The sequence below is a fragment of the Peromyscus leucopus genome, chromosome 4 (assembly GCF_004664715.2).
Source record: "Peromyscus leucopus breed LL Stock chromosome 4, UCI_PerLeu_2.1, whole genome shotgun sequence".
In the NCBI taxonomy this organism is placed as follows: Eukaryota; Metazoa; Chordata; class Mammalia; order Rodentia; family Cricetidae; genus Peromyscus; species Peromyscus leucopus.
Genome location: NC_051066.1, coordinates 79375718 through 79388896, shown reverse-complemented (window position 1 = coordinate 79388896; position 13179 = coordinate 79375718). Strand labels below are relative to the sequence as shown.

General features: G+C 39.5%; 1 protein-coding gene across 11 annotated transcripts in view; it reads left to right on the top strand.

Moving 5' to 3' along the window:
* Positions 1–13179, top strand: part of Hipk3 (homeodomain interacting protein kinase 3) — a 73717-nt gene that overhangs the window by 49004 nt on the left and 11534 nt on the right. For all 11 annotated transcript variants that reach the window (XM_037205063.1, XM_037205062.1, XM_037205066.1 and 8 more), the window contains 6 exons: positions 2239–2362; positions 7592–7711; positions 8751–8837; positions 9997–10181; positions 11354–11513; positions 11879–12002. In XM_037205063.1, the coding sequence (XP_037060958.1) occupies positions 2239–2362; positions 7592–7711; positions 8751–8837; positions 9997–10181; positions 11354–11513; positions 11879–12002 (800 nt within the window). The remainder of the gene's footprint in view (positions 1–2238; positions 2363–7591; positions 7712–8750; positions 8838–9996; positions 10182–11353; positions 11514–11878; positions 12003–13179) is intronic.

The following is a 13179-nucleotide window of genomic DNA, read 5'->3' as shown; positions in this document are numbered from 1 at the left end:
CCTTTTAATTTTACTTAGTGATGTCACTGACAGAATCATCACTTTTATACTTGACAAATTATCTGATCATTGCCTTAAGCTTCATCAGACCTGGGTTTTGTTCTTAGAGCACTGACCTCTGAGGTAGTGAACATACCAGCATTATGCTTAGTTTATCAACATGAAGAAATGAATATATAATGTGTAGTGGGAGCCATTTAAGGACCAGTTTTCCTCCCCTGCACCCCAGGACCTCAGGCTTGCTAGGAAAGCTTTCTAGCGCTGCGCCATAGCCATAGCTCAGTGCTTTTTTGATGAATATGCCTCAAATACGAATTCAGTTTAGTTGCATTTCCAAAGGTGTACTTGTTTCCAGAATTGGACATACTGAACTCCTAAACCAAGACAACCCTTTCCCTATTAGAGTTAGTAATTGAGCATTTGACTTAAGCAAGTAAGTAAAAACGGAACAGCTACAAAAACGAGATGTTCCATTAATAGCCATCTTTTCTGAGTGACTCTTACTTCACTGCATTCTTATTTGAAGAATTGCGAGCATTCTCTTCCAGTACTCTATCTACAGTCTACCAGTCCATTCAGAGTTCTGTTCTCTCGCTGGGCAAATTTTCCTTTCAGCTTTCCGGTTTCTAGTGTTAAGCTGTGTTTTTTATATCAGTGTTTCAAATTTTTAAAAAAAACAGTGCTTGCTTATAATGAACATCAATACATTTGACTAAAAACACAGGGCAGAAAAAGAAACATCATTTTATATATGTGCTTTGTTACCATATAATCTCACCTTTGGAGTTGTGGGCTTCACATTAGACTTCTAACTGAGTACTTAAGAAACAAAACTTCAGACTTGGTTGGACTGTTCATTGAATTGGCATATTTAATGCATTCTTTGTCTATGTACAATGCACAAATATACATAGAAGTTTGCTTATACAAAAGTGTATTTCCCCAGCTAGTAAAAGAGTTGGAAACAACTTTAGTTATTACAACAAGAATGTATTTTTTTTTTTTTTTTTTTTTTTTGGTTTTCGAGGATTTCTATGTGTAGTTTTGGTGCCTGTCCTGGATCTCACTCTGTCGATGAGGCTGGCCTTGAACTCACAGAGATCCACCTGGCTCTGCCTCCTGAGTGCTGGGATAAAAGGCGTGCGCCACCACTGCCTGGCAGAATGTATTCTTATAATGCATAGCTTTAAAGTTTGGGTTTTTGAGACAGGGTCTCTGTAGCCCAAAGTGACCTGGAACTGTGTATGTAGTTGAGGCTAGCCTGAACTCATTACATTCTTCTGGCCTCAGCCTCCCAAGTAATGGATTACAGGTGTGAGCCACCACACCTGGCTTGAAGTTCATTTTGTATTGCAAGGCCAGCTAGTAGAAACCTTGTGTCTCTGTCAGGTTCCTCTAGAGTGTAGGTGCTTCACTATGGGCTTCCTCACTTTCAGTGTAATGATGTACAGAACATGTATGCCAGGGCGCATGACTCAAGGAGGCTGGTTTCCAGACACAGCAGGGCTGGTGTCATGTGAACTCGCAGAGACCCTGACAGCAAGCACAAGTCAGACCAATCCCACTTGGAGAAAGGGAAGTGGACCTAAAGTCCATTCCCCCCCAGAAACTGTTTGCAACTGATAGCGCCTGGGAGGGGGAAAGTTTTTGTTTCTTCACTGGAGTGACACTGGGTGGTATATCAACCACAAGCCCTATGTCCAGAGTTGATCAACACAAAACAGACTCCAGGGTTTTTGTGTGCTTTTTTTTTTTAAGAGAGAGGATTGGGGTGGGTGGATATAATCTGGGAAGTGTTGGAGGTGGGAAAAGAATATGATCTAAATATATTGTATGAAAAATTTTGAATAATAATATATTAAAGAAAAATCATGGCTAAATAGAAATAATTTGGTCACATTTATGTTGGAACTGGTGATTTAATTTATTACATTTTTATTATTACATTATTATATATTTCATAACCAGGTATTCTTAAAGGAAACGGCTGCTTCTAGGGCTGTAGGAGGAAAAGAAAAGAACAACCTTAGTCTGGAATGTCTTGTTATGCCAGAGATCTGTGAAAGTAGGAGGCCATGGTGAATGAATACACTTTGAGGCAGTTCTAAGTGTCCAATTCTGGGAAAATTTGATATGAAAATAATTATAGCAATGGATTATAACCCACTGAATATAATAAAGTGAGAATTTAAGTGAAAAGGAACCTAATTTATTTTTTGTTTTTTTTTTAAATTTCAGAGCTCCAGAGATTATATTGGGGTTGCCATTTTGTGAAGCCATAGACATGTGGTCATTGGGATGTGTGATTGCAGAGTTATTCCTTGGATGGCCACTTTACCCAGGAGCCTTGGAGTATGATCAGGTAACAGAACTGTCATAGTGATTGGAATTGGTAGAAAGTAAGAGTTATTCATAGTCTTAGAGTAATGCATGATTCTACATGCCCAGAATGTGAACACTTTATGAAGCTGTCTAAACTCAGCATCTTATGGAGTTTGAATTCACTTAATAGAGCATCTGATTTAAAAACTCTTTTCTAATGTTCCAGCAATGCATTACTTACTTTTCTATTGCTGTGATAAAACATGAAGAAGGCAACTTACAGGAGGCATTAATTTGGGCTTACAGTTCCGGAGAGTTAGAGTCCATGAAGACGGAGCAGAGTCCGCAGGCCACAGGTGCAGGTGGCTGTAGCTGAAGCTGAGAGCTCACATCTCAAAACACAGACAGGAAGCAGAATTAGTGCAAAATAGCAAGAGTCTTTTGAAACTCAAAGCCCACTCCTGTTGACATACTTCCTCCAGCAAGGCCACATACTTCCCAATCCTCCCCAACAGCCACCAACTGGGCACTAAGTATTCAAATACTGGAAACTTATGGGGGACATTTCATTCAAATTACCACAATTACATTCTACAGACTTGAAACCAATTTTGTAAAATAATTCATCATCCACTCTATCATATAATATTTAGGTAGTATAGTAGTATTTAGCTTTATGGTTTGAGGCAGCTTGTCAGTGTGTACTCCAGTCTCCCTTGAGCCTTGTGAGCCCCTGTCTTAGGGCATGCGTCACTTTGCCCAGGCCCGTCTAACTGTTTTCCTTTTTGAGACAGGGTCTCTCTTTATAGCCTTCACTGTCCTGGAACTCACTACACAGACCAGGCTGGGCTAACTCACAGAGATCCACCTGTCTCTGCCTCCCAAGAGCTGGGATTAAAGGTGTGCATCACTCTGCCTGGCCTTAATTGTGAGTTTTATTGTTGATTTTCTATATCAAAAAGGATGTGAGGGGATGAAATGATGACTCAGTGGTTTAGGACATGTTCTGTTCTTTTAGAGGACCTGAGTTTTGTTCCTAGCCCCCACATCAAGTCATTCACAACTGTTTATAACTCCAGCTCCAGGGGATCTGATACCTACTTCTGCCCTCCATGGGCACCTGTACACACGTGCATATATACACAGTCACATAAATATACATAATTCAAAATAAAACCAATATTTTTTAAAAAGGATGTGAGAAGTAATTGGGAAGACTTAAATGTTTCTGAGACGATTCAGTATTAATTATTAACACAAGATTATATCATTGACATTAATCTCATCATTTACAGTGACTTTGTACCAGTGACCCTTGCTCTTTTAGGTCAGGTTTTCTAAATTGTCTAGTTTGTCTCCTTTATATTCTGGATTCCTCTAAAAGACAGTTTATTTACAAATTTCTATGTATCTTCTCTTATGGTATGTTTTTAGTTTTTAGTCAACTTTGGACTTAGATGGAGCTGCTAGACTATTGCTAGTTCTGAAGGATTTGGCAATCTAACCAGAATCCCATAATTCCAAGCTGCCAAAGCACCTTCACCAGCCAGCTGCTAGAAATGTACTTGTAGCTTTCTGGGTTAGTTTATGACATACATAGTCCTGTGGAACAGGACACCATCTAGTGGCAATTCCAAGTTGGCTTGCTGTTATACTGTGTCTTGGGCAGCTCATGTTAGTACTAACAGAAATTTAAAGGTGAGTTACTACTGTACTCCCTCCTTTATATGAAGGAGAGAAAATGGCATCCCCCACCTCCAAATGAATAGACTTGTTAGGTTACAATGGTAATTTAAAGACAAAAGTCTGAACCAAACCCGGTTTCTCTAAATCTTGTAATTTTTTTTTTCCTTTAAGACAAAAGAGTAGGAGGAACCAAACCAAATTTGGAACAGGTGTTACCTGGTTTAAAAGAACAATGTTTTCAGAGTGTTCTTCCAAAGGAACTAAAGAAAGTCATTATCACAAGGCACCAATAACTGTAGTTTTCATTCAGGTTTTAAAATAGTTATTTTTAAAAATACATACATACAAATAAATAGGAGTAGAGATGTGCATCTTTATTTTGTTCTTAATCTTAGGAAAATTTTTCCCCCTTTTGAGATAGAATTTCACACTATAGCCCAGGATGGCCTGGAATTCACTAGTGGCCTGTGCTATTCCCAAAACTAAAGAAATACATACTTTTGCCTCACCTTCCTGAGTGCTGGGGCTACCCAGTGAAGAGAAGTGTTTTTACAAGTGTTAGTGTTTGATTTTCATAGATTTCATCTGTCTTCTTGGATTGTGGTCACCTAATTTGGGATGTAGTAGTCACTAGTAGAATGTACTCTCTCTTATTTATCTGTTCCTTTTTCCAGTTATCAGTTGCCTCAATGCATTAGGAACTATTGGGTCCTTTTTCATTTATTTGAAACATAGTCTCAGGTAGCTTAGAATGACTTCAACCTTTCTTTGTAGCTGAGGATGACCTTGAACTTCTGGTTTTCCTGGTTCTATCTCACAAGTGCTAAGATTATAGTTGTATGCCAACATGCCCAACTAAAAACTTGGTGATCTCCCTACCCCCAAAGCTTAGGATTGAACTGTGTTCTACCACTGAATTATATCCTTAGCCTTGGTATATTATCTTAAAATTTTTTTAAGATTTTTTTTTAACCTTACACTGGCAGTGGGCAATAATAGTAATATATCTAATTTATTTCCTGAGTTCCTTTCTGGCCCAGAAACTATGATTATAACCCTTCACATTCCTCTCATAACCTCTGTGATACTTATTGTTCTCTGTTTTCAGATAAGGACCTAGATTATAGGAAAGGGCTCAGTGGCCTTGCTGCATTTGTGTGTGTGAGGACAGGAGTTTGGATCCCCAGAGTCCATGAAGTTGGGTAGGCATAATCCCAAATTCAGAAGTATAGGACAGGAGCCATATCTGCCAACTCTGAGTTCAACTGAGAGGCCCTGCCTCAATGAATGAATGGAGAGCAATTGTGGGAAAAATACAACCTTATCCAACCAAGGATAAGGTTTTATACCTGCAAACATAGATGAACATGTACTCCCCCCACGCCACACATGCTCCCACACAATGCATACAAGCATCTATATACCACACCACACCTAGAGACACATGTTAAAAAAAACAAAAAAGCAAAAACAAAAAGAAAGCGAAACTAACACAGGCAGTTTGCTTTCAGAAGCCATTAGCAGTGGGTCACTTCCACATGCCTATTGGGTAATGATACTCCCAAAGCAGCCCTGAGAAAGGATTAAAAGTAAAAGGGTACAAGCAGACCTGCTCTGTACTCTTGTCCTCTTTCTGTAATGGCTACCTTCTGGACTCCACTCTCAACCCAATAGTGTCAGTCTAGCACCTGGAGAGGGCTTTTCTAAATCTGCATTAGTTTTTAAATACCCCAACCAGCCCTGTTGTTCTGTCCTAAGATTTGGGTTCCAGGATGGAACAACCCATGTTCGTGTATCATTTTGTCCTGAGATGATAGCATTTTATATCTCTCAGAATTTTTATTGCGCCCACCTCCCAAACCTGAGGTATCTGAGGCCACTTCAGCCTTCTGAGTGCTGGGTGTGAGCTACTATGACTGGCAAAATAGTCTTTATTTTTTCTGTTTTGCTTTTGTTATAGTAAAAACTTTAATAACAAAGTGGTCTTTTGGTTTTTTGAAAAAGGGTCTTTATATAGTCCTGGCCATCCTGGAACTTGCTTTATAGACCAGGCTAGACTGGAACTCACCGAAATCTACCTGCCACTGTCTCCCAAGTGCTGGAATCAAAGACATGCACCACTATGTCCACTGAATGAACAAACATTTTAAGTAAAAAGATGGTAGCCATTAGTATGAAATTAAAATTCGGTGGCATATTCTTCTAACCCCAACACTCCGGGGGACTGAGGGAGGATGATTGCTTTGGGTTTGAGGCCAGTCTGAGCTACTTAACAAGTATTTCTCTCTCTCTCTCTCTCTCTCGTTTTTCGAGACAGGGTTTCTCTGTGTATCTTTGCACCTTTCCTGGATCTCACTTTGTAGACCAGGCTGGCCTCGAACTCACAGAGATCCGCTTGGCTCTGCCTCCCGAGTGCTGGGATTAAAGGTGTGTGCCACCACCGCCCGGCAATACTCTCTCTTAACACCCACCTCCAACTGTACCCAAAAGAAAGTAATGAAAGGCCTTTTTAAAAGTGACTATTAAAGAGGCAAGTTTTTTATTTTTATTTTTGAGGCTAGAAGATATAGGGTTTCTCTTAATCTGAGAAAAGAACTAGAGGAGGAAGGAAAAGATGGACGACTTAATAAAGCAGAGTGTCTCAACTGGAAAGAAGGAAGATGGAGGACCCTTTGGTCCTGTTCCATTTCCCATTTCTAGCCTGTGTTTATTTCTTAGAGTGTGAGAACCACTACAAAGGCCCAGTGTGTATCAGGCTCTGTCACGGGGGTAAGAGGCGGGGAAGGAAACGTTCCTATACCAGAGTGGAAAGCGAGATGGAGAAAGGTCTCGCTGGGAGGATGGGGGTTGCTGGGAAAGACAGTTACTGTTGCTTACTGGCTTGGACAGTATAATGAACAAGGTGATATTAGCCAGAACAGAAGGAAGAGTGCCGTGGGACACCAGGGCAGGAGGCCCTGTGGGGCGGGGTTTCAGTGTGTCCTTGGGAGGATGGTCTGTAACCTGTTGAAATCTCACATAGGTCACCGAGGAGGCTCTCTGTCTACACTCCCCCTAGAATAGTTCATCTAGGCTATCAATCCAGATTCTCTCCTTCCTTCCTAGTAAGTTACTGGGTTGGGAATAGCCCAATGGTAGAGCACGTTCCTAGCATGTGTGAGACCATAGGTTCAAACCTCCAGTCTTCTCCTCCTTATCCCCAAAGGTAATTTCATCTCTTAACTGTTTCTCTCTTAGTAAATCTCCATAGTTCTAGGCTTTGAACATGCTTTCCTCTCTTGATTTATATAGAACTTTAATATTTTACATTACATTAATAATTTACATGTAACTTTAATATAGATCAAGCTTTTCTCAGGCAACTCTTGACTATAATTGTTTTAGTTATCTTTCCCTGTCTTTCCTTACAATGTACATTTACTGTGTACTTAAAACATTGCAGATTCCTCAATAAATGAGAATTTATTGAGGGCATAGATAGTATATTTTTCTTCTTAACCTGAGATCTAGTATAGTCACTGATAAAATGTTCGATTAATACCTGTCATATGAAAGAATAAATTTTTTTTAAATTATTTTTCAGATTCGATACATTTCTCAGACTCAAGGTTTACCAGGAGAACAATTGTTAAATGTGGGTACAAAATCCACAAGATTTTTCTGCAGAGAAACAGATATGTCTCATTCTGGTTGGAGATTAAAGGTAAGTCATTAAATACACACACACACACACACACACACACACACCACGCACGCACGCACGCACGCACGCACACATACACACTTTATTTATTTATTTATTTATTTATTTATTTATTTATTTATTTATTTATTTATTTATTTATAAGCACCATAGGACAGGGTCTGAATCTGTCTACTACCTTTACCAGCTGAAATAAACACCATGACCAATAGCAACTTGGAGAGAAAGGGTTTTATTTGGTTTTCGCAACCTGATCATAGTCCATCATTGAGGAAAGTCAGAGCAGGAACTCAAGCAGAAACCAATGGAGGAGTGCTGCTTACTGGCATGCTCCCATTCCCTCCCACCACCTTTAAATTAAAAAAATTGTTTTAGAGTTTTAAAATTTTTATGTGTGTTTTGCCTGCATGTATCTATGTATGTATACACGTGTGCCTGGTGCCTCTAGAGGGTGTCAGAGCCTCTGGAACTGGAGTTATTGTTCTTGTTAGCTACCGTGTGGGTTCTGGGAAACAACCTGGTTCCCTCTGTACGAGCAGCAAGTGTTCTTGACCCCTGAGCTGTCTCTGCAGCCCCTCCACGTGCTTCCTTATGTCACCTAGGACCACACGTGAGGGTGCGTGTGGCATAGCACCCGTGAGCTGGGCCCTCCTACAGCAGGATGGTCCCTCCTACATCAGTCGTCAGTCAAGAAAATGCCCCGAGACTTGCCCACGGGGCCATTCTGATGGAGATATTTTCTCAACTGAGGTTCCCTTTTCCAAGATGATCCTAGCTGTGGCAAATTGACAAACTAACCAGCACAGCAGGGTTTCATTATGTAGCCCAGGGCGGTCTCCAACTTGATCTTCCTATGTCGGCCTCCTGAATCCACCGTTCCGGCTTCATATTTATTTATTTATTTCTATTATAAAGTACATTTCTGCTTGTTACTCTTTTTGAAACTACTATACTCAGTATCAGGCTATATGTGTCAGGCTTAAAGGCATAGAAATTGGGATATGGCAAGTAATATGTTATTTTCTCTTTGATATATAAGACACTGGAAGAGCATGAGGTAGAGACAGGAATGAAGTCTAAAGAAGCCAGAAAGTACATATTCAACAGTCTGGACGATATAGCGCATGTGAGTATTACAGTCACCTTGTTAATCTTGTGTGCTGAAGATGATCCTAGAGGGCCAAGGATTCAAACACATCACTCATTTTCTACCTTTTTTTTTAAAAAAATTTTCAAGACAGGGTTTCTCTGTGTAGCCTTGGCTGTCCTAGAACTCACTTTGTAGACCAGGTTGGCCTCGAACTTAGAGATCACCTGCCTCTGCCTTCTGAGTGTGGGGATTAAAGGTGTGCACCACCACTGCCTGGCTGTCACTCGTTTTCTAAATGCTTACTTTTGAAGTGTTTCAAACAGAATTCAAAAAGTTCAAACTTTCAAGTTAAATTGTATTTGTCTTTATCAAATTTTAAATTTGCCTTTCTAACTTTTTTTTTTTTTTTTATTTGTTTTTGTTTTGTCTTCAAGAGGAAAATGAACAGGAAGACTTCTTTTCCTGTCGTAGTAGAATTGGTCTGTGTTTAGTCAACAACATTTGGGCTGGTGAGATGGCTCAGTGGGAAAAAGCATTGGCCATGTAAACCTGGTGACCTGAGTTCTCTCCCTGGAACACATTTAAAGGGAAGGGAAGAACCTAGTCCATAAAGATGTCCACACAGGCAGGTGCACGCGTACGTACACACACACACACACACACACACACACACACACACACACACACACCACCCCATACACTCAAGACAGACACACACAGATGCTTACATATACACAGAGATAACACACACTCAACACAGTTATACACACACACTCACACAGAGAGACAGACAAGCATTCACACAGACAAACTCACTCATTCACAGCAATAACAAAGTGGGTTTTTTTTTTTTTTTTTTTTTTTTTTGAGACAGGGTTTCTCTGTGTACTCCTGGCTGTCCTGGATCTCACTCTGTAGACCAGGCTGGCCTCAAACTCAAAGAAATCTTCCTGCCTCTGCCTCCTGAGTGCTGGTATTAAAGGTGTGCGCCACCACTGCCCAACAAGTTTTTTTTCTTAGATTTCCCACTTTGAATCCTGTTTGTTACCTCAGAAGATTTTGTAGGTTTTTGAATTTCAGTTCATTTTGTGTCAAATAACTAGTTGCCTGGAATTTTTTTAAGATGTTAAATTTTAACAAACCCTTCTTTCTATGGCTTATCCTTATTTGATGGCTTGAAACTTTGATGTCCTAGGTGAACACAGTGATGGATCTGGAAGGAAGTGATCTTTTGGCTGAGAAAGCTGATAGAAGAGAATTTGTTAGTCTGTTGAAGAAAATGTTGCTGATTGATGCAGATTTAAGAATTACTCCAATTGAGACGCTGAACCACCCGTTCGTTAACATGAAGCATCTTCTAGATTTCCCTCACAGCAACCAGTATGTCACTTTATAATCTTTCATAGTTTTAGTTTTTTTTTTTTTTTTTTTTTTAATAATGGTAGGGATATAGAAAATCAGTGTCTTCACTAAACACTAATAAATCAATCTAAAGAGATAGAGCTAACCTGGCTGAGGTTGCATAGACTAGTTAGAATATGGCAGAGTGGAGTTAGCACACAGTTTGAAGGGCAGTTCCACTCCTGACCCCAAGTGTCACATTGAAAATGGGAGTGTCCCTCCTGGAGCAGTGAGGGTACGGAAATGCATGTTGGAGGTCACTCTGAAGGGAGCCCCATTTCTGTTTTCGCTGGCCCTCCCTGGGTCCTGTCCTTTGCGACCTCTAACTCTATTGTCTGTTTTCCTTATGTATCTCTTGATTTCTTTCTTCTCTTGCTTCTCTGAGTTCTAGAAGGTCTTGTCATTCTGAAGGCCTTGTTGGCTGCCTTAAGTAAAATTTGTAATGTTTTTGTGATCTTTCTGGATTGGCAAAGGTAATAGAACCACGTGACATCAGAGCAGAAGAAAAGAATGTTCTGGGGGAGGAATGGACCAGCAAGAGGCGAGTAGGAGGAAGGGGCATGGGAGAGAGCAGGAGGGCAAGGAATAAAAATGAAGCATAATGATTCCTATGTGTGCAGATGCCACAGCGAAACTCATCACTTAAAACAGTAACAAACACTCCCCCAACTTAAAGCAACTGAACTACTATTTTAAAAACATAATGAAAGTCATTGTGAGAATGAACCAGTATTCATTATTGTGAAATGCCCTTGTATTAATACTTTATAAAACCCAGGTATACTTCCCTTAAACACTGAAGATATTCTGTGGATTTCCATAAATAACTACTTTGAAAATAACATCCTAATGACATTCTTGGTATCATTAATATCATTTGCCTACTAAAATTTAGGACAAATTATATAAAGTAGAGATCATTAAATTATTGTGTACCAATCAAAAAGTATATAGTGCTGTTTTGCTCTCTTAAAAATCTCACCAGCATCATGTATATTCGCTTTAATATTTTTCTTATAGAAATTTCTGCTAGAAAAACTATAAGAAATAAATAGAATTTATTCTTTTCCAAATAATTTTTCTTTTATAGAGTAATCTTAAACTAAACATTTTAAATAATGTTACAATACTTTCCACTTCTTCTTGTGCAGTGTAAAGTCCTGTTTTCATATTATGGATATTTGTAAGTCCCACCCAAGTTCATGTGAAACAAGTAGTCATGGTAAAATGTCACTGTTACGGCCGGTCGCCTCAAACAGCACTGCTGCTCTCACGGCAAACCTGACCAAAATCGGGACATTGAGAAACCAGGTGAGAGTTCACAGTTGTTCGTACTCTTGTCTTCTGATTCTCGCTTTGCTTGGAGATGCAGAAGCATCATGTGAGCAGCAGATGCAGTGAGGGTGAGCACTTAGTGTGTCTATTCTGTTATAGCTAAACCAAGTAGAATATACCTTTTGAGTTCATGCTCTCAAACCTTCCTTCTCTGCTGTTAGGACCAAAACTCTATCAAAAATAGAGTTCACTGAACCCAATTTAAGTTGATCAGTCTGCTTTTTGTTTCATTTTCTGGGTTCATTTGTATTGTGGACTATGATTTTAAGTATGGATTTATAGTATATTTGTAGCGACTGGAAGACTGCCCTACATAATGTGGAGTACATTGATTGTTTCAGGCATTAACCACATCTGCTCACTCAGTTGTGCACCATGGGATACCTCTGCAGGCGGGAACTGCACAGTTTGGTTGTGGTGATGCTTTTCATCAGACCCTGATTATCTGTCCCCCAGCTATTCAAGGTATGTTTTCATTTAGAATATAATTTAGGTGTGTTTCTCTCTCTCTCTCTTAAAGATAACTTCTCACTATGTAGCCAGGTTGACCTGGTGCTCACCTCACCATCCGGCTGCCTCTGCATCAGAATGCTGGGATTAAAGTCATGCACCACCACACCCTGGCCTGTGCCACCTGAAAGCAGCAGGTTGTTCACGGAGAAGGCTCCAAATGCTGTGTCCAGCTTTGCCGCAGTGCTGTACAGTTTTAGTGACAGCGACTGATGTCGCATCAGTGACCTGAAAATACACTTGTGATTTTGCTATTTAGAAAGCCACTGAGATTTAACATTTTTTAGCATTTATAAAGGAAAATAGACTAGAGAGGTGATATTATGGTCATTTCTATTTCTGATTTGTAGATTCAGAAGATTATTTGAAAAATTTAATTTGTCTTAATATTGAGTAATTTCTTAAAAAGTTTATTTTAACATTTCCCACACATAGTTCAACAAAACAACAAGAATATTTATGTTGAATTAATTGACTAGTAATAGCAGATGGGAAACAGTTTTAGCTAGTTATTTTCTCATGTAGCTCTTCTTTCAGCAAGTGTATATATAGTCATGACTTCTAAAAGACAGATACAGTCCGAGAAATAATGTCACTAGGTGATGTGGTCATTGTGAACATCAGAGTATACTCGCACAACCTAAGATGGCTATTAATCAATATATCAACTCCTCACCCCTGAACCCCTTAGACTGAACTCAAGGCATGGTGCACAAATGCTAGGCAGTCTCTCTATCATAACGCTACATCCGTAACTCCAGTAATGCAATATTAAGATGCCATTGTGGAATGGCTGTTTCTAAGTGTTGTCACATACCTATCACTGCAGGAGGTGTTTATAACAACTTTCTCTCTGGTAACAGAAATGCTTATATTTTAAGTTGATAGCTTTCTTAGAGATACTGTGCATTTGCTTGTTTTTTTGTTTATTTGTTCATTTGTTTTTGAGGCAGGATTTCTCTCTCTCTCTCTCTTTTTTTTTTTTTTAAAGATTTATTTATTATGTATACAGTGTTATGCCTGCAGGCCAGAAGAGGGCACCAGATCTCATTACAGATGGTTGTGAACCACCATTCGGTTGCTAGGAATTGAACTCAGGACCTTTGGAAGAACAGCCAATGCTTTTAACCAC